The following is a 21,936-nucleotide window of genomic DNA, read 5'->3' on the forward strand; positions in this document are numbered from 1 at the left end:
AAGGAAGTTTTATACATAGCAAGAGCTTCCTTCACTCCTTGTTTTCAGGCATACTTGTCTAAGGCGAGCGAGTGCTAGGTGTTCGCGCTGATAGAGAGCGCTGAGGTCATGCTTGCACGTGTCCTTATAGCGCAATTTAGGTCACCCTTTCAGCCTCTTTCCAGACACCAGTTCACCAAAGAGAAGGTCCTGCAGTATTCGGCCATCCAACATGCGTGAGACGTGGCCAAGCCAGTGCATACGCCTCTGTTTGAGAAGGGTGAACATGGAGATGGTGCCCGCCCACTCGAGCACTGCGCTATTGGGGATCTTGTCCTGCCATGAGATACCGAGTATACACCTAAGGCAGCGCATATGGAATGTGTTGAGCCGCTGCTCTTGTTTTGAGCACAAAGTTCATGTTTCATTGGCTACAACAGTGTGCTCAAAACACAGGCCGTGTAGACCTGCACCTTGGTGTGTACAGTGAGCTTATTATTAGCCCATACTCTCTTTGTCAGCCTGGAGAATGTTGTGGTGGCTTTTCCAATGCGCTTGTTAATCTCGCTATCAAATGACAAATTGTCGGAGATCGTAGAGCCTAGGTACACGAACTCATGGACGACTTCCAGTTTGTAATCTAACACACTGGTAAATGGCTCGTTACCCACACTTTGGCCCATCACCTGGGTCTTCTTTAAGCTGATTGTGAGGCCAAATTCCATACATGCATCTGCAAAGCGAGTTATGAGTGACTGCAGTTCCTGCTGAGTGTGAGCAGCAATAGCTGCATCGTCAGCAAAAAGGAACTCCCTTATATGCTTTGTAAGCGCCCTGATCTTTGCTCTAAGCCTCGACAGTTTTAAGAGGTTGTCGTCCAGTCTCATGCGGAGAAAGATGCCCTCTGTAGCATATTTGAGCAAAACTGCAAAGAAGATGCCAAACAGTGTTGGAGCCAGCACGCACCCCTGCTTCACTCCACTGAGAATCTTGAAGGGTTCAGATGTGGATCCATCGTATACGATGGTCCCCCTCATGCCATCATGGAAGGCCCTAATAATGCTGAGCAGAGTTGGAGGACAGCCGATCTTAGCCAGAATCACGAACAGACCTTTTCTACTGACAAGGTCGAATGCCTTGGTCAGATCAATGAAAGCAATATACAAAGGTTTGTTCTCTTCCCTGCACTTTTCTTGTAGTTGCCTAACAGAGAAAACCATGTCTATGGTGGACCATTCAGCTCTGAACCCACACTGAGACTCAGGGTAGACTCTCTCTGCAAGAACATGGAGCCTCTTCAGGACAACACGTGCAAATAGCTTCCCCACGGTGCTGAGAAGGGAGATGCCGCAATAGTTGTTGCAATCACTTTTGTCACCCTTGTTCTTGTAGACAGTAACGATGTTAGCATCCCTCATATCTTGCGGTACGCTGCCGTCTCTCCAGCATTGGCAGAGAATTCCATACAGCTCTGAGACTAGAATACCGTTAGCGCATTTAAGGATTTCCAAGGGAATACCATCTTTCCCTGGGGCTTTTCCAGAAGAGAGTGCTTTTAGCGCGTCGCTAAGATCTTCCATGGTGGGTTCAGCATCAAGTTTAGTCATGGTGGGCAGAGGTTCGATGGCATTCAGGGCTTTCTCTGTAACTACGGTCTCTCTGGCGTACTGCTGTGAATAGTATTCCACCCAGCATTCCATCTGCTTGGTTCTGTCCTTCAAAACCTCACTTGTGGCCAACCTAAGTGGGGCAGTCTTCCTTTGTGATGTGACAAGTACCTGCTGTTCTAACATACAACATTCCTGTTAATATGCCCCAGAGAGATGATAGCCTTTTCTCAACTTCAGTGCACTGCTAATTCATATTCAATTTGTTATTCACTGTACTCTCCAGATCGTTTTTAACAGTACTGCTGCCTGTCCAATTACTCCACATTTTGTAGTTGAGCATTTGATATTTCCCTCCCAGATGAAATACTTTGCACTTTTCTTTATTGGATTTCATCTTACTGATGTCAGACCAAATCTCCAGTTTTTCAAGGTCATTTCAAATTCTAATCCTGTCCTTGAAAAAACTCAGACTGTCTCCCATTAATGTCATCCTCAAATTTTTAGTGAAGACTGAAGAAAAATAAGCATTAAATGACTTGCTGTCATCCATTATTAGTTCTCCTTCCCCACTAAACAGAGGATCTATACTTTCCCTCATCTTTCTTTTGTTCCAAATGTATTTATAGGACATCTTCTTATTGCCTTTTATTTCCCTTGCTAAATGGAACTTGTATAACACCTCAGCCTTTCTGACTTTGTCCCTATATGCTTGTATTATTCTATTTGTCATCCTCCTTAGTGATTTATCCATATTTCCACTTCTTTTGGATGATTTCTTTTTGATTTTCAGGTCATTCAAGAGCTTTTAATAGAATAAAATTAGCTTTTTACTGTTCTTCCCATTTTTAACTTTGAGTTTGCTTTTGTGCCTTTAATATTCTCTGAGAAATTGCCAGCTTTCCTGAACATCTTTTCCCCTTAGACTTTTTCCCCATGGGAACTTACTTTTTGGGTTTGTTAAAATTTGTGTTTCTGAAGCCCATTGTCCTTATTCTGCTGCTACTACTCCTTCTTTTTCTTAGAGCCATAAACTCTTATTTTTTCCGATCACTTTCACCTAAATTGCCTTCAACCTTCATTTGAAATGATCTCATCCCTCTTAGTCAGAATCAAGGTAAGCCTTTAAGCCTTTTTTAAAATAAACAATACTTTGATTTTAACAAGGCTGATTTTTTCACTGAATAGCACTGGTCACAAAATCTTAAGGGAAGAGTTTCTAGTTTCCAAATTCAGATATATCTGCTATATAAGCATTGCATACTTTACAGGGTGTACACAATGTACTGAATCCCACAGCCTGGTCAAATCATGTAAAATTCAAGTAACAGCATGAAGCATGAGAGATCAGAAAGGGGGCAGAAATGCAGTTAATCCTGACCCTGACAAGGGCAGTGTAGAGTGTAGCTTCTGATTTTCAGAGTGTGGTCTGATAGGCTTTGTCTACACTGCAGGGTTTTTGCTCAAGAAGTTTTTTGCGGAAGATATCTTCCGCAAAACCTTCTTGCGCAAAAGTGCATCCAAACCTCAAAAACGCATTGCAAAAGCAATGTTCTTTTGCGCAAGAGAGAGTTCACATTGCATGGACACTCTTGTGCAAGAAAGTTCTGATTGCCATTCACAGAATGTCCATCAGAGCCCCTGTGCTTTTTGTGATAGGGTCTTTTTGCTCAAAAAAGCCCTGTTGAACATCCACACACATCTTTTTGCTCAAGAACTGTTGTGCAAAAAGGAGGTATGCCTCATAGAAGGAGGTATGCCTACACTGCAAAAAGCCCTCTGTTCTGTCGATTGACTGTAGATTTTCTTGCGCAAAAACACACTTGAGGTGTGGACGGTCCGCGGGTTTTTGCGCAAAAACACTGTAGTGTAGATATAGCCACAGGGACTATAGTCAACTTCAGTAAGTGGCAACTGCCTTTAGGCCATTACTGTAACTTACAGCAGCTCTGTCTTGAGAGTTAGGGAGCTGGCAGGAGAGAATTTTCTCTTAAAACCTTATGGCTGTGTCTACATTGGCCGCCTATTGTGAAATAGGCGTGCTAATGTAGAACTTTGGAAAAGGCAAATGCGCGGGGGATTTAAATATCCCCCGCGGCATTTGCATTTTCATGGCCGCCGTTTTTTTCTGGCTTGGAGATAAGCCAGAGAAAAGCGTCCATACTGGCGCGATCCTCTGGAATAAAGCCCTATTCCGGAGGATCTCTTATTCCTAGTTGTAAGAGATCCTCCGGAATAGGGCTTTATTCCGGAGGATCGCGCCAGTCTGGACGCTCTTCTCCGGCTTATCTCCAAGCCGGAAAAAAGCGGCGGCCATGTTTATTTAAATCCCGCGGGGGATATTTAAATCCCCCGCGGATTTGCCTCTTCCAAAGTGCTACATTTGCATGCCTATTCCGTAATAGGGGCCAATGTAGACGTAGCCTATGTGTTTTTGACATATCAATGAATCCAGACCTGCTTTGCATTATTTCTCCCATAAGGTCAAACAGATACTTATCAGCTAGATGTAACATAAGAGAGGATCACAAGAACATGCAACCTAAAGCAGAAATGGCTCAGAAAAAGATAACTAAGGCTGCAATTATTTTTGTTCATGTATAGTGTATAAAACATTATACAGCAATTTATTTCTATCTGAAAGGCTCCCTCTGTTTCTTACTAACTTTATGGATTTCATCTTGCAAACATGTTGAGTGAATTATGCATGTTTGATTAGCTTTACTCATGAGAATCACCCCAAAGAGTTCACGTGTGCCAGGATGGATGGATGAGAATGGGATTTTGGTTTGAAAAGGTCTGGGAGGAAAGTGAGACAACAAGAAGAATTAGGGTGACCTTGTACACTGTGCTTACAGGGCCAAATCCCCTAGCATAGCTCAGTTTGCGTATGTCTACACAGCAGCATTACTTTGGAATAACTGACATTATTTCAAAACAAAAAAATGCGCATCTGCACAGCAAGCCATTATTTTGAAAAAATGTTGAGATGGAGGACTTCTTACTCCAATTCCTGTAGCCCTCATTTCACGAGGAGTAAGGGAAGTCAAAGGAAGAATGCTCTTCCTTCGATTTCCTGCTGTGTAGATAGTGCCGTAAGCCAAATTAAACTATTTTGACTTCAGCTACCCAAATGACCATGCTGAAGTTGTGTAGCTTAATTCAGTTTTTGCCCTGCTTTGTAAATGTGCCCTTACAGACACATCTTATTGTAGCTTAGGGCATGCCTAGAGAGGATGAGGAAGAAGTGGAATGCCCCTTCTTCCACTAGCAGAAAAAGTGTAGTGTGCAGTTATAAGGGAGGAGAATTTTCTTAGCATTTTTATCTGACAGGGACAAAGTAAAATCTCTGTTTATACAACAGTCTTGTTGCAAATATTCCATTATGCTTTGGGTTTCTGTTTTGGGTTATTTGTTATTCAGAAATTTGTGTGCCAGTTCTTTGTCTTCATCTACTAACGAGGTAGTTTTGAGTGTCAATAAAACTAATACAACAACAACAGAAATTCATCATTAAATGGATATGCTACCTTTATTTTGGGTGGGGAGGGTTATGTAGCTCACTTCTTATACCATGAAGTGTATCACAAAACTGATTTTACAAATGTAGAGCTGGAAGGGGCCTTACGGAAAAATAAATTTTTAATGGTGTTTGTTATTGCTCTTGACTAGTCCCTTGTGAGTCAGCTCCTAGAAACATTGTTCATGGTTCAGCTAGAGTTAATGCCTCCCTCCCAAATACTGCATATTTCTTCATTCAGGCAGAATGCATTTCATATGTTTGACACCTTTAATTAAGATCCAACAGACTTTTTTCGACTAACTTTCTTAACTGTTGAATTGTACCGCGTCTGTGACTTTTAAGCAGGCTCGTTTTCCTTCTTAAAATGAATATTTTTGTCTCAGTCATCAGACCAAAGTCCTGTTTTCTTATCTATTTCAGATTGCCGCTCAGACAGTGTTATTTATGTGTATGAATACAGCAGGAATCTTCATCAGCTACCTATCAGACAGAGCTCAGCGCCAAGCCTTCTTAGAGACCAGAAGATGCGTAGAAGCAAGACTGAGGCTAGAGACGGAAAACCAGAGACAGGTATGCAGAGAGAAAGAATGCTTCTGTCATATAAACTGCATCACTAGGACATGAATCTCCTCTTGCTTACACACATGAAACTCCGTTGAAGTAAATGGATTTATACTGGTTAAGTGAGGTTAATGCTCTGTCGTTTGCTCTATTTTTGTGACATGACATATCAAAGGCTTTCAGCAGAAAATCTCTTCCTTGCCACACTCATGCACAGGAGCCTGCTCTAGCTGACACCTTTCATATGTGGCATTTTATTCTCCTACCCCACCCTTCACTCTGCCTTCTTAGTGTATAAGTTATACTCGCTTTGCATCCACCAAAAACTAATCCAATGCCATCCTCTGCACTGCCATTTAAACTAGTTTTAGGACCAATATGCCTTCAACATATAAATTATGTTGCCATTTAATTTGCTAATAAAATTAGCCTAATGATTTCATTATGTATGCAGATAGATTTCTCCTTCATACTCCCTTCCCTTTTTGCCAAACTTACATGAAGAGATCCAGAGGGAAGCGTGATGTTCTTGACACTTTCCTCTCTGCACTAGCCTGCCTAGAGTTACCAAATGTCTGGGCTTTCCCAAACATTGCCTCTTTTTTGAGGCTCCATCTTCTGCTTGGGTGGGTTTTTTGTGTCTGGGATTTTTTGCAGACCAGACATTGCAGCTCAGAAGAAGCCTGGATTGGTCTGATTCCTGACAGGTCCATCCTTCTGCATACACAGTTGATTGGTTCATGAATATTTTGTTACTTGACCTGATCCAAAATCTTTCAAATCAGTTAATATTAAATTGCATTTCCCATCATTGCACGTTGCCTCAATCAGGGCCATTCCAAGGGGGAGGAGGGTCTGGGGCACTCCTGAGTGCTCCAAACATGGGGCGTGGGCATGGGCAATCCCCCCACAGGCCCTCCTCTGGGACTGGTGCACTCTGCTTCCTGCTGCCATGGAGAAGTTGAGCATAGCCAGTTGAAAGTGGGCGGTGGAGAGGGACAGAGCAGACTGCTGGGACACTTTGGCTCCCATGGCCCTGGTGAATGTGGGGGGAATGTGCCTGTCTACTGGACATTTGAGATGGCTGCCACATGGCTCCCCCAAAGTGCAGGCCTGGGGTGGCCACCTCTTAAAGCATCCTATGCATGGTACAGCTCTGACTTCACGGGAACTGTAGCTTCTACTCCTAGAGGACTACATCTCTCATAATGCAACACAAATTCATTTCTATCCAAGCTAAGTGCTGCATCATTAGAGTCTCATGACTGCTGGTGCATGGTGGGAGATATAGTTTGTCCAGGGAGCCTGGCCCAGGGAGGAGAGTGGTGAACAACAACTCTCAGAAAGCACAGCTCCATAACTGTGAAATGCAATTTACTGTTGAAGTGTCTCAAAACAAAACTTGCCAGGTAGGTTTAAAAAACAGACTGAAACATTTCCATTCCAGCAATGTCAAAATATTGTGTTCTGGCTGAAATATTTCAGTATCTCTGAATGCAATCTTTTGGAGTATTTGTTCATCTTTAAAAAAAGGTATATCAGCTTTTTGTCTTAATTTGGGATGAACACAAATGTTGAAATCTTGGATTTTCTTGTGGAATAGGAATTACACAGTTTGGTCAGCCCTTCCCTTGAGATACTTATGTTTTCTTTGATTTTCTGAGAATTTAAGGTCATTTTAAGGCAGGAATGTGTACAGAGATGAAGCAAAGGATTGCAATATATATATATATATATATATATATATATATATATATATATATATATATATATATATATATATATATATATAAAAAACACTGCCGTAATTTACTATATCAATATACTCAGTATTCTGCCGTTATCACAGGATACTCTTGACTATTAGGGTTGTAAGCCCTACTTATACTGCCTTTGTTTTTATTTCTCTCCACTCACATAAATTGATTAAAGTTACGTTGTATGTTAGCAATGTTGAAATCTGCTGGTTTCATGTAACCCTAGGGTTCTCTTTCATCGGAATGACTGGGAGGATTAAAATGCACATATTTTTGTTTGAAATTCTGCTGCCATCTGATCAATGCTTTGCCACCGATTTCCTTCCTTATTTAAATAACCTCTGTTCCCCCATTCCCTACACCATGATGTAAATTCTTCTTTGAGAAACATAAGGCCACCATCATTCTGAATGAAAATGTCATTAAACATCGATTTCATGTTCAGTAGCTATACAGTACACTGCTGATCAGATTCTCTTCTCTGCTGTCAGCTGGCAACACAGTGGACTGGAGCACACAGGGATCCCACTGCCCTGGTCTACACTACGGAGTTATTTTGAAATAACTCCCCATATTTCAAAATAGCAAGCGGAGTAGCCACACAACTAAGCCCATTAGGGTGCTGCATGGGGATCGTGGCGCCCAAACAGCCGCTTGCGCCGGTTGCTCCCCCGCGGCGGCCCGGCTGAGCGGTGCAGAAGTCATCCGAGAGCCACAGCGTGAGGCGAAGAACGTGACTTAGGCAACAGCACCGCCCAGAGGGAACAGCCTGGGAGGCAACAGTGCCGCCCAGAGGGAACAGCCAGCATTTCAGCATTACGGAGTCTCAGACTTTGGACTACTATATATACGATAAGGGACTGGTTATTTTGAAATAATAACTTCTGCTTACCTTGGGGAATAAGCTTATTTCTAAAGTTATTTCAGGAGTTATAGTTCAAATTTAGTTATTTCAACATAATTTCCTAGTGAAGACATGCCCACTGTGACTCTTTTATTCTCTGGGTAGATCTATGCTGATCCCTGGTAGGTTAGAGCAGTTGGAAACTATTCCAGATGATCATGGCTCCCAAGGACCCTTAAAGCAGCTGGAGATACACTTTAGGGGTATATCTACACTACACGTTTTTGTAGCAGAAAATATGCTAATGAGGGATTTATTAGCATAAGTCACGACATCATTAGCATATTTTCTGCCATTTCTTTTTGCGAAAGGGGTTTTTGTGCAAAAAGAAGCAGTGTAACCAATTCTGCTTTGGGCAAAACCCCCAGTTACACTGCTTCTTTTTGCGCAAAACCCCTTGCGCAAAAAGAAATGGCAGAAAATATGCTAACGATGTCACAGTTTATGCTAATGAACCCTCATTAATATATTTTCTGCTGCAAAAACATTTAGCGTAGACAAAGCCTGTCTGTGGCTCTTCCCTCCTCTTTCCAAGGGACCAAATGCAGAGGGTGATGCTAAAGCCAACCACCTGGAAATTCAAAAGAGAAGCTGATGTTCTGTTGTTCCCCAATAACAAAAGCAGCATGATCCAGATGTCTGAAGAATGGACTGACTGCTTATACATTTTGAGTTCTAATCTTGATTTTGACTGATATTGATTCATTGTATGGCCTTGGGCAGATCATCTTCCTCTTTGTTTCCCCATCTGTAAAATGGGGATAATAGTGCATATTCACCACACAGAGATTAAGGGGCTAATCCTACAAACACTTGTTATTATTTGTTGTTTGTGTTTCTTTAGTGCCTTGGAGCCCTAGTCATAGATCAGAACCTCGTTATGTTAGATGCAGTATAATTACAGAACAAGAATATAGTGCATGCCCCAGGGATTTTGCAATCTCAGTTTAAGCCAAGAAACAACAGATGGATACAGACAGACAGATAGATGGTAGAATACAAGGAAATGATGAGACAACACTGTCCAGCATGGTATACACTCCATAAAGCCGTTAAAGGTTTTTGGTAGATTTTGCAGTGATCCTCTAATAACTATCTGCAGATCTATTAGAATACAAATATTGTACTCATGTTTTAAATAGACAAATGCAGGTCTTGGTAGCATGGACATCAAGATGAATTCCATCTAAAAATCATGTCATTTTCTCCAGAAAAACACAGCTTTGCTTATTCCTTTTGCCTTTGATAATCATAGCTTGTTTTTGTGGAATGTGGTACGAATTCAAGGTGAAACCATCAAAATAATTATTTTCCACCCACTGTTTTTTTGGAGATCATTCAGTTTTTTTCATGCTGCTCTGAACTGAAATTGGAAAGTTAAGTGTGGTGGCATCTGCTGCATATTATGTAAATCTTGTTATTGTAGAGAAGCTCTTGTTCTACTTGTCATTGGTATATGTCAGTACAGTGTGGGTCCCTAACTTTTTTATTGTTATCATTGGTCTTCTCATTTGGGCATCATATTGTTCTGGAGCAGTAAAATTGGCCTAATTCTATTGGCAGGTTCACTGGTGTATATTTTGAGTAACTCCATTGATCCATTGTTCATATTTAGATATGCTGGCATAAATGATAGTCTGTGATAAATTCCACCTACTACAAAGAAATCAAATCACTATGGAAATGCAGGATTTTATGGTCTGTTATACTTTTATATAGAGGATTATGGGTAAATGTTCCTAAGTGACTTAAAAGCATATTTTCAAAAGGTACTTAAGCATTTTCAAGCCTGAATCCCATTGACTTTTACTCAGACTTCAGGTAAAATTTGCAATAAGAACATAAAAATGGCTATATTGAGTTTATCAATTGTCCACCTACCCAGTATACTGTCTTCTGAGAGTGGCTAATGCAAGATGCTTCAGAAGGCTTGAACAAAAAAGGGCAATTATTGTGTGATGTATCCCCATTGGCCAGACCCACCATCTGGCAATCAATGGTTTAAAAACACCCGAAGCATGGGATCAGTATCCCTGATCATCTTGGGTACTATACACTGATGGATCTATCTTCCATTACCTTATCTAGCTTTTTTTTAACCCAGTTATACTTTTGGACTTCCCAGCATCTTGTGGCAACAAGTGTCACAGGTTGACTGCATGTTGTGTGTGAAGAAATACTTCCCTTTGCTTGTTTTAAAACCTGCTACCTATTAATTCCATTGGGTGAACCCTGTGTCTTGTGTTATGTGAAGAGTTAAATAATGCTTCCTTATGCACTTGCTCCGTGCCATGATTTTATAGAGCACTAGCATATTTACCCCAGTCATCTCTTTTCTAAGCAGAACAGTCCCTGTCTTTTTAATTTTTTTACTCTTCTCTGTCACTTTTCTAATTCTAATATATCTTTTTTGAGGTGGAACAACCAGAACTGCACATGGTGCACAAGGTGTACATGTGTCCTGGATTTATGTGGTGGCATCATGACATTTATTGTCTTATCTATTCCTTTCCTAATGGCTCCTAGATTTCTGGGCGGGTTTTTGACCATCAGATTAAGTGGATGTTTTCAAAGAACTATCCAAAATGACTCCAAGATCTCTTTCCTGAGTAGTAACAGCTAATTTAGACCCATCATTTTGTACATATGTTTGGAAATGTTTTCCACAGTAAATTATTTGAAATTTATTAACATTGCATCTTGCATTTTGTTGCCCAGTTGTCCACTTTTGTGAAATTCCATTGTAACTCTTCACAGTCTCCTTTGCTCTTAACTAACTTGAGAAATTATCTGCACTCTTTGTCTGTTTACCCCTTTTTTTCTAAGTACTGTATCTACAGGCAGTCCCCGGGTTACGTACAAGATAGGGACTGTAGGTTTGTTCTTAAGTTGAATTTGTATGTAAGTCGGAACTGGTACATATTGTAGGGGAAACTCTAGCCAAACATTTCTCCAGAGCTCAGTTTTATTCTCCCACACCTCACTTCCCTCAGTCCTTTATTCTCAAGCTGAGGTGTCTGCTGAGAAAACCGCTCCACATTTCCCTGGTCTGCTGGGGGGTGAGGTGCTAGCTTCGCGTCTCCCTGGTCTGCTGGGGGGAAGCAGCTAGTGCGGGGTTGCCTCACCCCGTTTGTAAGTAGGGATCTGATGTAAGTCGGATCCATGTAACCCGGGGACTGCCTGTATATAATAGATTTGTGCATTTGTCTGACTGCAAAGCTGTTTATTCAAGAACTCCTCCTAAAAAGTAACAGCTAGAACCACCATCAAATTTGGTATGCAGCTTCCTCTTATCCAAACTAAAAAAAAGTCAAGGTCTAGTTGTACCAGGAAAATGGGATGTGCCTGGAATTTTGATTCTTTTTCATAACATGGAAAGGGAGGGGATTGTTCAGAGGAATGTGATACCATAGAGTGGCCACTGTGGGCAGCCACACCAGGAAGGGAGTGGCCAGCTGTGGGTGGGGCTCACCATCTTTCTGGTCACCAGCCCAGGCAAATGGCTCCTCTGCACCATAACCCTCCCCCCCGCCTTCGGCTCCAGTGTTGGCTGGGGGGGTGGGGAGCCCCACCGGTTCCACTGCTGCAACCACTCCCAGAGCATCACTGGGGCTGGCAGTGCAGCCCCCACCCCTACCAGGAGCCACAGACAATTCACCACCCAGGACTGCCAGGATGCCCAAAACCTCTGTGCCCAGCCAGCCTGCATGGTCTCCCACTCCCGCCTCTCAGCTGGGCCAAGGAGCACTGCCAGGGCTGGCCTGCCTGGCCCCCACCTCCACCACCTTGGCCAAATCAGCCTGTGTGGCCCATGCTCGAGTGGAATGCTTGGGGCAGGGGAATCCTGCCATGGAGCTCTGGTGGGAGGACTGTGTGGTGGCCTTACACTGCCCCAGGCCAGGCCCAGGGTGTGCTGATGGAAGGCCTGCATCGCAGGCCCCACAGCACCCTGGATCACTCTAATACATCTAGCTGCCACCCTCTGATGTGCCACCCTTCATCTTGTATCTATTGGATCGATCAAAACATCCCTAGCCCTCATGCTGTGATTCTGACCGTATTCTGGGATGGGTCAGTATGTTCTAGTTATCTATGGGGAGTGTGCTGGTATCAGGGTGTTCTCATGCTATCCTGGAATGCGTTTTGTGTTTGTGTTACTTGTGTCTAGTACCTCTTAGGTGTGTGTGTTTCTGCAATATCAGTCCTGCTCTTTCTAGATTCTTGCTCACAATCTGACTTTGCTTTATGTTAACAAGTTTTGACCATGTTAGCCCAAGTCTTAAGCTTCATACCAGGCCTCTGACCTGCAGTTTTATGTTTCAGGCTCTCTTCCTATTACAACCAGAAAGCAAGGACTAGTGTATGCATGGGAGTTTTGTAGCCAGCATTGCAATGTTATTTACATGCCAGATATGCTAAGCATTCATATGTCCCTTCGTGCTTCCGCACCATTTCAGAAGACATGCTTCCATGCTGATGATGCTCATTAAAAAATAATGTGCTAATTAAATCTGTGACTGAACTCCTTGGAGGAGAATAGTATGCCTCCTGTTCTGTTTTACTCCCATTATGCCATATTCATTGTGTTATAGTTGTCTTGGATTATGACTGAGCACATCTTGTTAGTTTTAAGAACACTTTTGCTGCAGATTTCACAAAATGCAAAGAAGGTACCAGTGTGAGATTTCTAAAGATAGCTACAGCACTTAAACTATGTTTAAGAATTATAAGTGGTTTCCAAAATTTGAGAGATACAGGGTGTGGAACTTGGTTTCAGAAGTCTTAGAAGAGCGATATTCCAGTGCAGAGGCTACAGAACCCAACCCACCAAAAAAGAAAATCAACCTTCTGCTGGTGGCATCTGACTCAGATGATGAAAATGTACATCTGTTTTCCACACTGCTTTGGATTGTTATTGAGGAGGACCAATCATCAGCATGAATACTTGTCCTCTGGAATGTTGAAGCATGAAAGAACATATAAATCTTTAGCACATCTGGCATGTAAACATCTTGCTACACCAGCTTCAACGGTGCATGGCTGTTTTCACTTTTCAGTGACATTGTGAACAAGAAGCAAGAAGCATTAATTCCTGCAAATGTAAACCAACTTATTTGTCTGAGTGGCTGAACAAGAAGCAGGACTGAGTGGACTTGTAGGCTTTAAAGTTTTACATTCTTTTATTTTTGAATATAGTTTTTTGTACATAATTCAACATTTGTAAGTTCAACTTTCATGATAAAAATATTACACTAAGGCTACGTCTACACTGGCCCCTTTTTCGGAAGGGGCATGCTAATTTTGAAAGTGGGAATAGTAGGAATAAGAGATCCTCTAGAATAGGGCTTTATTCCGGAGAATCGGGCCAGTCTAGACGCTTTTTTTCTGGCTTTTCCCCAAGCCGGAAAAAAAGCGGCGGACATGTTTATTTAAATCCGCGGGGGATATTTAAATCCCCCGCGGATTTCCCTATTCCCACTTTCAAAATTAGCATGCCCCTTCCGAAAAAGGGGCCAGTGTAGACGTAGCCTAATTGTTTTAGGGGAATTGACAAACACTATTTATTTTGTTTTTTACAGTGCACGTAGTTGTAATCAAATATAAAGTGAGCACTGTACAATTTGTATTATGTGTTGTAATTGAAAATTAATATATTTGAAAATGTAGAAAATATCCAAAATACTTAAATAACAGCATTCTATTATTGTTTAACAGTTCAATTAATCACATGATTAATCACAAGATTAAAAATTAATCTTGATTAATCAAAATAATTTTTTAATCTCTTGACAGCCCTACTTTAAAGAGAAACAAAGTGTATTCTTTCTTTCTTACTTGTTGTTATTTTGAAGACAGAGTAGGCAATTCTGCTTTCATTATAGCAAGGCAATGAAAATGAAAGGTAAGATTAATTTTCTGGAATGTATATTTACACAATTTTCAAGAATATAATCTATTGCGAAGGTGTTGTGTACTTGATACCAGTAGAGAGTAGAAAGCTTCACTGATATGCAAATGAAATGATCCTTTATTTATCCATCGTTCCTATTTTCCAAATTATCCATATAATAAACACACACACATGCTGGTGTGATGTCCATATGATAAATTGTACTAATGATATTCTTTAGACTTTCTTACATGCTCTTTATACAGTAATTGATCTCTGCTGGAAAATGGTCTAATAAATCAACCTTCGAGTATCTCCATTTAAAAATAAACAAATCACCCAGGTTTCGGTAACCGGGTTTGGTTCTTTAAAGGACTTGAAACCACAGATAGAGGAATACTTCTTTTTAGGGTCAAACAAAGATTTTTTATTTTTTCTATTTACTTTATAATTGATTTTCCATTTAAATCAATTCACTATTTTTTATTCTTTTAAGACAATATAATATACAAAGAAAAAGTAGAAAAACAGTACAGTAAAAAAAAACAAGAAATAATAACTTCTCCTACAGATATACCCTCCTGATTTACCTTTAAACAATTTATGGAGTTAACAATTATATAATACTCACGTTAAGAAAGATAGAAGCATTGCTTAGATTCAGGAGATATTCTTTTCTTTATGTTTTTCCTTTCTTTGGATTTTTTGTTGCAACTTACGACTGGTATTCGTTCCCCTTTTGGAGCTTATTTGTTCCCCTTTCGGAGCTTATGTGCGGCAGCGAGATTCAGCGCCAGGGAGGGAGCCCTGGTTGATCAGACCTGGCTTTTTGGATTCGCAACCCGTCCGCTCTTGGTTTGTTTCAGCCAACCTTATATACCCTGTTTCAGTATTTTGGTACTCCTCCACTCGCCTGACAATTGCTGACATTAGATTTTTGTTGTCTCATTCTGCCCTTACAAAAAACTTTTGTCTGCTCCATTTGGGGTAATCAGCACTTTGTTGCATACTGCTGTCTGAGTTACTTACTGCCCTAAAAGCAGGGTTATTGTTGGTCAACCAATCAAATTTTGTTTTTATTTTTATCTCCTGTATCTGAGAGTGCTGCCTTTCCTTTACACTTACAATTAAACTGGTGCTCATTTGACATATTCTGGGTAGGCCTCAACACATCCCTTTCACACCAGGGTATGTCTACACTACAGCACTAATTCGAACTAACTTAATTCGAATTACTTAATTTGAACTAAGCTAATTCGAACTAGTGCATCTAGACCTAAAAACTAGTTCGAATTAGCATTTTGCTAATTCGAACTAGCATGTCCACATTGAGTCGACCCTGAACCGAGGTTAAGGATGTCCAGAAGCAGTGCCGGCAGGGCATCATATTAGGACTTAGAGCATGGAGCTGCTGTCTCAGGCTAGCCGAGGGCTGTGCTTAAAGGGACCCGACCCCCACCCCGGACAGACAGTTCTAAGGGGTGCCCCGCTTGAAATCTGTCTTTATTGAACCAAACCGGGGGACACTGGGAAAAGGAGGTGGGAGAGGGGAAGAGAGAGGCTGGGAGAGGGGAGGGCAACTAAAATGATCAGGGCTTTGGAACAGGTCCCATATGAAGAGAGGCTAAAGAGACTGGGACTTTTCAGCTTAGAAAAGAGGAGACGGAGGGGGGACAGGATAGAGGTCTATAAAAGCATGAGTGGTGTGGAGAGGGTGCATAAAGAAAAGTTCTTCATTAGTTCCCATAATAGAAGGACTAGAGGACACCAAATGAAATGAATGGGTAGCAGGCTTCAAACTAATAACAGAGGGTATGTCTACACTACCCCCCTAGTTCGAACTAGGGGGGTAATGTAGTCATTCGGAGTTGCAAATGAAGCCCGGGATTTGAATGAAGCATGGGGTCCGACCTAGCCGGCATTTAAAAATGGCTCCGTCCGGCTTCATGCAAATGAAGCCCGGGAAATTCAAATCCCGGGCTTCATTTGCAACTCCGAATGACTACATTACTCCCCTAGTTCGAACTATGGAGGTAGTGTAGACATACCCAGAAAGTTCTTCTTCACAAAGCAAATAGTCAACCTGTGGAACTCCTTGCTGCAGGAGGCTGTGAAGGCTAGAACTAGAACAGAGTTTAAAGAGAAGTTAGATAAAGTCATGGAGGTTGGGTCCATGGAGTGGTATTAGCCAGCGGGTAGAAATGGTGTCCCTGGCCTCTGTTTGTGGAAGACTAGAGATGGATGGCATGAGATAAATGGCTTGGTCATTGTCTTCGGTCCATCCCCTCTAGGGTTCCTAGTGCTGGCCGCTGTCGGCAGACAGGCTACTGGGCTAGATGCACCTTTGGTCTGACCCAGTATGGCCATTCTAAGCTCAGGGCTCAGGGCTCAGGGTCGAGGGTCTCACTGGACCACCCTGATTTTCTTGCAAACCTGCTCCTGGGTGGCCAGGCTGGCAGCTATCCTGCCCTAGACAGCCACTTTCCTGTGCCTAGTGCGGAGGTCATGGATGAGGTCCACGATCTCCACACTAGACCAGGCGGGCGCCCACCTCTTGCGGACCTGCGGAACCGCCAGCCTGGTCCCGGGAAGAGGCGGAGGGCTGGGTGGCAGCGGGTGGCCGGCTCGTGCCGTGCCTGGTGCAGTGGGCTCCGGGGCCGGGAGGGGGACAGAAGAGTTTCCCTGGTGGTGCCCAGAATGGCCACCAGGGAAAGCTGGGAAGGGCTAGCCTCCCACTAGTTCGAATTAAGTGGCTACACACCCCTTAATTCGAACTACTTAATTCAAACTAGGCATTAGTCCTCGTAGAATGAGGTTTACCTAGTTCGAATTAAGCGCTCCGCTTGTTCGAATTAAGTTTGAACTAGCGGTTTGTATGTGTAGCGCCTATCAAAGTTAATTCGAACTAATGTCTGTTAGTTCAAATTAACTTTGTAGTGTAGACATACCCCCAAAGAGTTGTACTCTTCCCCCAAAAAATTTTTAATGGTCTGATACTCTAGGCTCTGGCTACTATGCCATGCAGATTACTCTGAAGTCTGGTGGTCTTCTGCCTGTTCTCACAGGCAGTCAGGGCCACAGGGGCAGCTGTTATCAATGGGAGTCCCTGATCATATGGCTTTAGTGGGAGCTGGGGCAACCGGGGTACAATCAGTTAGGAAATCGCTGGGGATCTGCCAGGTGGTGGAGAGGGGCTCCCTTTTCAGACAAGAGAGGGCACATTCCTATTGGGTCTATAATTTCAAGTATTTGAAGAGGCAATTGTATTCTATTCTTCACCCCTTCATTTCCTCTGAGTCTCTTTCATTCACAAACCCAAAACACTACTTGCTCAATGTGAGTGGAGTTTTGCCAGGCTGTCCACATGTACGTCCTCTCTACCTGATCTTCTTCTTTTGAATGTCACGTTCAATGCTATATTTCTTCGTCAAAGTTGGACGTCCAAGCTCTCCAGCCAGTGAACAGTGTTGCTGGTTAGATTGTGGATATTCTCCAATGAGCCAGTGAATTTTTGTGTTGGGCATTCTGCAACAGTGTAATGCATAGTTTGAGGACTGCCATAATCACAGTGGAAATGGCAACAAATTCCACTTATGCATTAGATAACCGCACTTGCCCTGGCCAATCCTAAGCTGGTTTAGGACACACCACAATATCTAGAGAAGATCGAAGCCTTTCTGCTCAGTGATGGGATCCGACACAAGATGTTTGTTTGGGACATCTACTTGCTACCATTCAGCTCACCATAGTTCCTTGACATCGGCTTTAGTTTCTCCTTTGTTTGTTCCAGATGGCATCAGAAGGAGAGCTTACGGTCCAGTGTTACGCCTAGGTATTTAGGATGAAGCAATCTTTTTCCCACAGAAAGCAACATCAAATTTTGCGGTGGCATTACAGTTGTCTAGATGAAAAGCTGTGACCACAGTTTTGTCTGGATTCGATTTGAGCCACCACTTCTGTAGGTTGTTGGATATGGTCAATAGGTCGGATGTCAGCATCTGGCTGACAGTTTTGAAAGATTGTGATTGTGCAGCCAGTGCGATATCATCTGCGTAGATTAACATTGCAGAGCCAGTTTTTGGGATGTTACTAAGATAGATGTTAAATAACAATGATGCCAGTACGGAGCACTGAGGGAGACCATTATTCAGTGTTCTGGATCTACTAATGCTAGTATTGAGGTGCACACGAAACCAACAGTTGCCAAGCATTGCTATCAATAGCTGAAGTGTCGGCTGACACTGAATCAACCTTAATAGTTTGCATAGTAGTCCCTTCCACCACACTATGTCGTATGCAGCCAACAGATCGACAAGAGCTATGCCAGTCTTCATTTTTTCCTGGTAGACAGCTTCAATTCTCTACCTGATAACACTGTGCGAGGAAAGAAGCCTTGTCCAGGGTGAGAGGAAGGTTAGAAATATCAAAAAATTAGTGGAGACAATTTATCCCCTACACTTACTCAAACCACTGTTTTTTAATGGAGCAACCATCTGTAATCTCTCCCAAAATCTCTCTTCTTCTGTTGGGTTGTTACCAGTTTACCAATATAGACACTAAACAGTGTTCTGGTTACACATAGTTGTGGTGCATTACCTGTCAAAGATGATTGGAATGTCTAGCTTGTTTTGCTTCATAGGAGCTGGAAAAGGGCTCACAGATTCACCAGAAAGCTGATACCATGATGAAGAAACAAGTTCCTTTTCTCTGCTTTCCATTTATTTCCCTTATATCTCCAGTTTCAGGGGGATTTTTCTTGCTTCCCCTCAGCAATCTCAGTATCATTTTTTCCATTTTACTTTAATCAAGCTGTCCGTAGGCTGATGAGTTCTGATTTGTTTAAAGAAGCTTAGATGCCAGGCAGGCTTTGTCAAGCTCTTACAGCTCTAGTTTTTAATCAACAGTCAGTATTTACAACTTTTAAAATAAGAGCAGATTGGGGTTGGGATTGGAAAGGATATTTTAAGAGGGTTATATGGTCTAAAGTCATCTTTTTTAATATGGATACTAAGACTATAAAAACCCTCAGGATATATATAGTTCAGAGTGCTGACAAAGTATTCATATTTTGTTGCAGAAACTGTCTATAAAATATCTTTGGGATTTGTTTTAAAAGGCAGATGTTAACCACCCCCATAAAGTTTCTCTGTAGCAAGCCATTGATCTGGGTTTGCTTATTTTTAAATAGAAATAAACTCCTGTTTTTTTCTCTATAAAGTAATTGCAGGAAATTTCTTAAGTTGTATCTTCCCACATTTTCATTATGTGAAAAAGTACTTCCTTTTGTTTGTTTTAAACCTGCTGTCTATTAATTTCCTAGCACAAACTGAATCTTTAGTCATGTGAAGAGGTAATTTACACTGCCCTATTCACTTTCTTCTCACCGTTCGTGGGACCTCTATTATATTTCTCCAGTACACATCTCTTTTCCAAGCTGAACCGTCCCAGTCTTTTTTAGTCTTTCATGATATGGACATTGTTCCAAACCCCTAGTCATTTTTGTTGCCTTCTCTGTCCTTTTTCCAATTCTAATATAGCTTTTTGTTAAGGCGAGACAATCAGAACTGCTCACAGTACACTCAAGGTGTGTGTATACCAGGGATTTATATAGTGACATTGTGATATTTGCAATATTATCTATCCCTTTCCTAAAGTTTCCTAACTTTCTGTTAGCTGCACAGTGAGCAATTAAAAAAAAAACCTAACCAAAATGATTCCAAGGTTGTTCCTATGAGCGCTAACAGCTAATTTAGACCTCATCTTTTTATATATTTAGCTAGCATTATATTTTCCAATGTGTATTAATTTGCATTTATCAACAAAAATTAATTTCATCTGCTGTTTTGTTTTACAGTCACCCAGTTTTGTGAGATCCCTTTATAACTCTTCACAGTCTGCTTGGGGCTTCACTATTTTGAATAATTTTGTATTATCTGAAAATGTTGCCTCTTTAATGTTTAACCCTTTCCCCAGATCCTTTTTTTAATATGTTGAACTCCTTTGGTCCCAGAACAGATTCTTGGAGGACATTGCTGTTTACCTCTCTTAATTTTCAAAACTGGCCATTTATTCCTACTCTTTCTTTTCTATCATTTAACCAGTTACTGATCCAGGAGGAACTTCACTAACATCCCATAACTATTTACATTGCTTAAGAGCCTTTGGTGAGAGACATTGTCAAGTGCTTTCTGAAAGTCTAAGTATACTATGTCCACTAGAGGATCACCATTGACGGTATGCTGGTTGATCACCTCAAAGAATTCTAACAGATTGGTGAGACATGATTTCCCTTTACAAAAGCCATATTGATGCTCCCCCAACAAATCGTGTTCGTCTGTGTCTGATAATTCTGTTCTTTCAAAGGAAGTTAGGCTTCCCTGCCTGTAATTGCCAGAATCACTTCTGGAGCCTTTAAAAAAAAATCAGTGTTACATTAGATCTCCTCCTATCATGTGGTATATATCTATTTTAAGCATTACATTACATCCCACAGTTAGTAGTTTTGCAATTTCGTATTTGAGTTCCTTCAGCACTCTTGGGTGAACACAATCCAATCCTGGTGATTTATTACCATTTAACTTATCAGTTTGTTAAAAAACCTGCTCCGTTGACACCTCAGTCTGGGACAGTTCCTCAAATTTATCATCTACAAAGAATGGGTCAGGGGTGGGAATCTACCTCACATCCTCCACAGCAGAATTTATTTAGCTTCTTCACAAAGGCCTTATCTTCTTTGAGTGGTCCTTTGGTACCATGATCATTCATTAGCCCGACTGATTATTTGGCAGGCTACCTTATTGTGATGTACTTAGAAAAGAAATTAACATCAGTGTTTGTGTTTTTCCCTAGTTGCACTTTAGATTCTGTTTTGGCCTGGATAATTATACCTTTACATTTGACTTGTGTTTATGCTCCTCTTCTATTTTCCACTGTAAGAGAGGACTTCTAATTTTAAAAGCATAGCTTTTTATCTTTAACTACCTCCTTTACCTTGTTGTTTAGCCCGGGTTGCATTTTTTGGACATCTTCCCATTTGGGGACTTTTTTGTTATTGTGATTTTGGGATATACATTACTTTTGAGCCTATCTTATGATGTTTTTAAATAGTTTCTATGCAGCTTATATACTCTGGGGACTGTATCTTTTAACTTCTGTTTATTTAGCTCTCTCCTTTTTTTATGTGTAGATCCTTTTTTTAATGTGAAATGCTATTGTGGTGGACATCTTTGGTGTGTTCCCCCCCCCCCCCCACTCCTGTATGTTAAATTTAATTATATTATGGTTGTGATTACTGAGCAGTTCAGCTACATTCACTTCTGAAACTAGAGCCTATGCTCTAATTTCTATTAAATCAAGAATTGCCTTTGCTATTGTGGGTTCCAGGGTGAAGTGGTCTAAGAAGCAGTCATTTATGGGGTCAAGAAGCTTTATTTCTGCACCCCATCCTGAGGTGGCAATGTGCTCAGTCAATATTATGATAGTTGAAATCCCCCATTATTCCTGAGTTTTCTATTTACCGTGCCTCTCTTGTCTCCCAGAAAATTTCAGTCACATTACCGTCCTCTCCGAATTTTTGGTGGTATATCTACTGATATTTTCTTATTATTCAAGCATGGAATTACTATCCATAGAGTACAGTTTCTGTGATGCCTGTTATATCAATATCCTTACTTAATACCAGGCACTCAACTTCACCCATCTTAGTATTTAGTTTG

The 21,936-nt window shown here is 41.4% G+C and overlaps 1 protein-coding gene across 2 annotated transcripts in view; it reads left to right on the plus strand.

Annotated features, from left to right (window-relative positions):
• ADCY8 (adenylate cyclase 8) overlaps positions 1-21,936 on the plus strand; it is a 217,516-nt gene that overhangs the window by 50,926 nt on the left and 144,654 nt on the right. For both annotated transcript variants that reach the window (XM_075920134.2, XM_075920135.2), the window contains exon 2: positions 5,530-5,679. In XM_075920134.2, coding sequence (XP_075776249.1) covers positions 5,530-5,679 — 150 coding nt within the window. The remainder of the gene's footprint in view (positions 1-5,529; positions 5,680-21,936) is intronic.

The sequence above is a fragment of the Pelodiscus sinensis genome, chromosome 2 (assembly GCF_052426305.1).
Source record: "Pelodiscus sinensis isolate ZL-2025 chromosome 2, ASM5242630v1, whole genome shotgun sequence".
In the NCBI taxonomy this organism is placed as follows: domain Eukaryota; kingdom Metazoa; phylum Chordata; order Testudines; family Trionychidae; genus Pelodiscus; species Pelodiscus sinensis.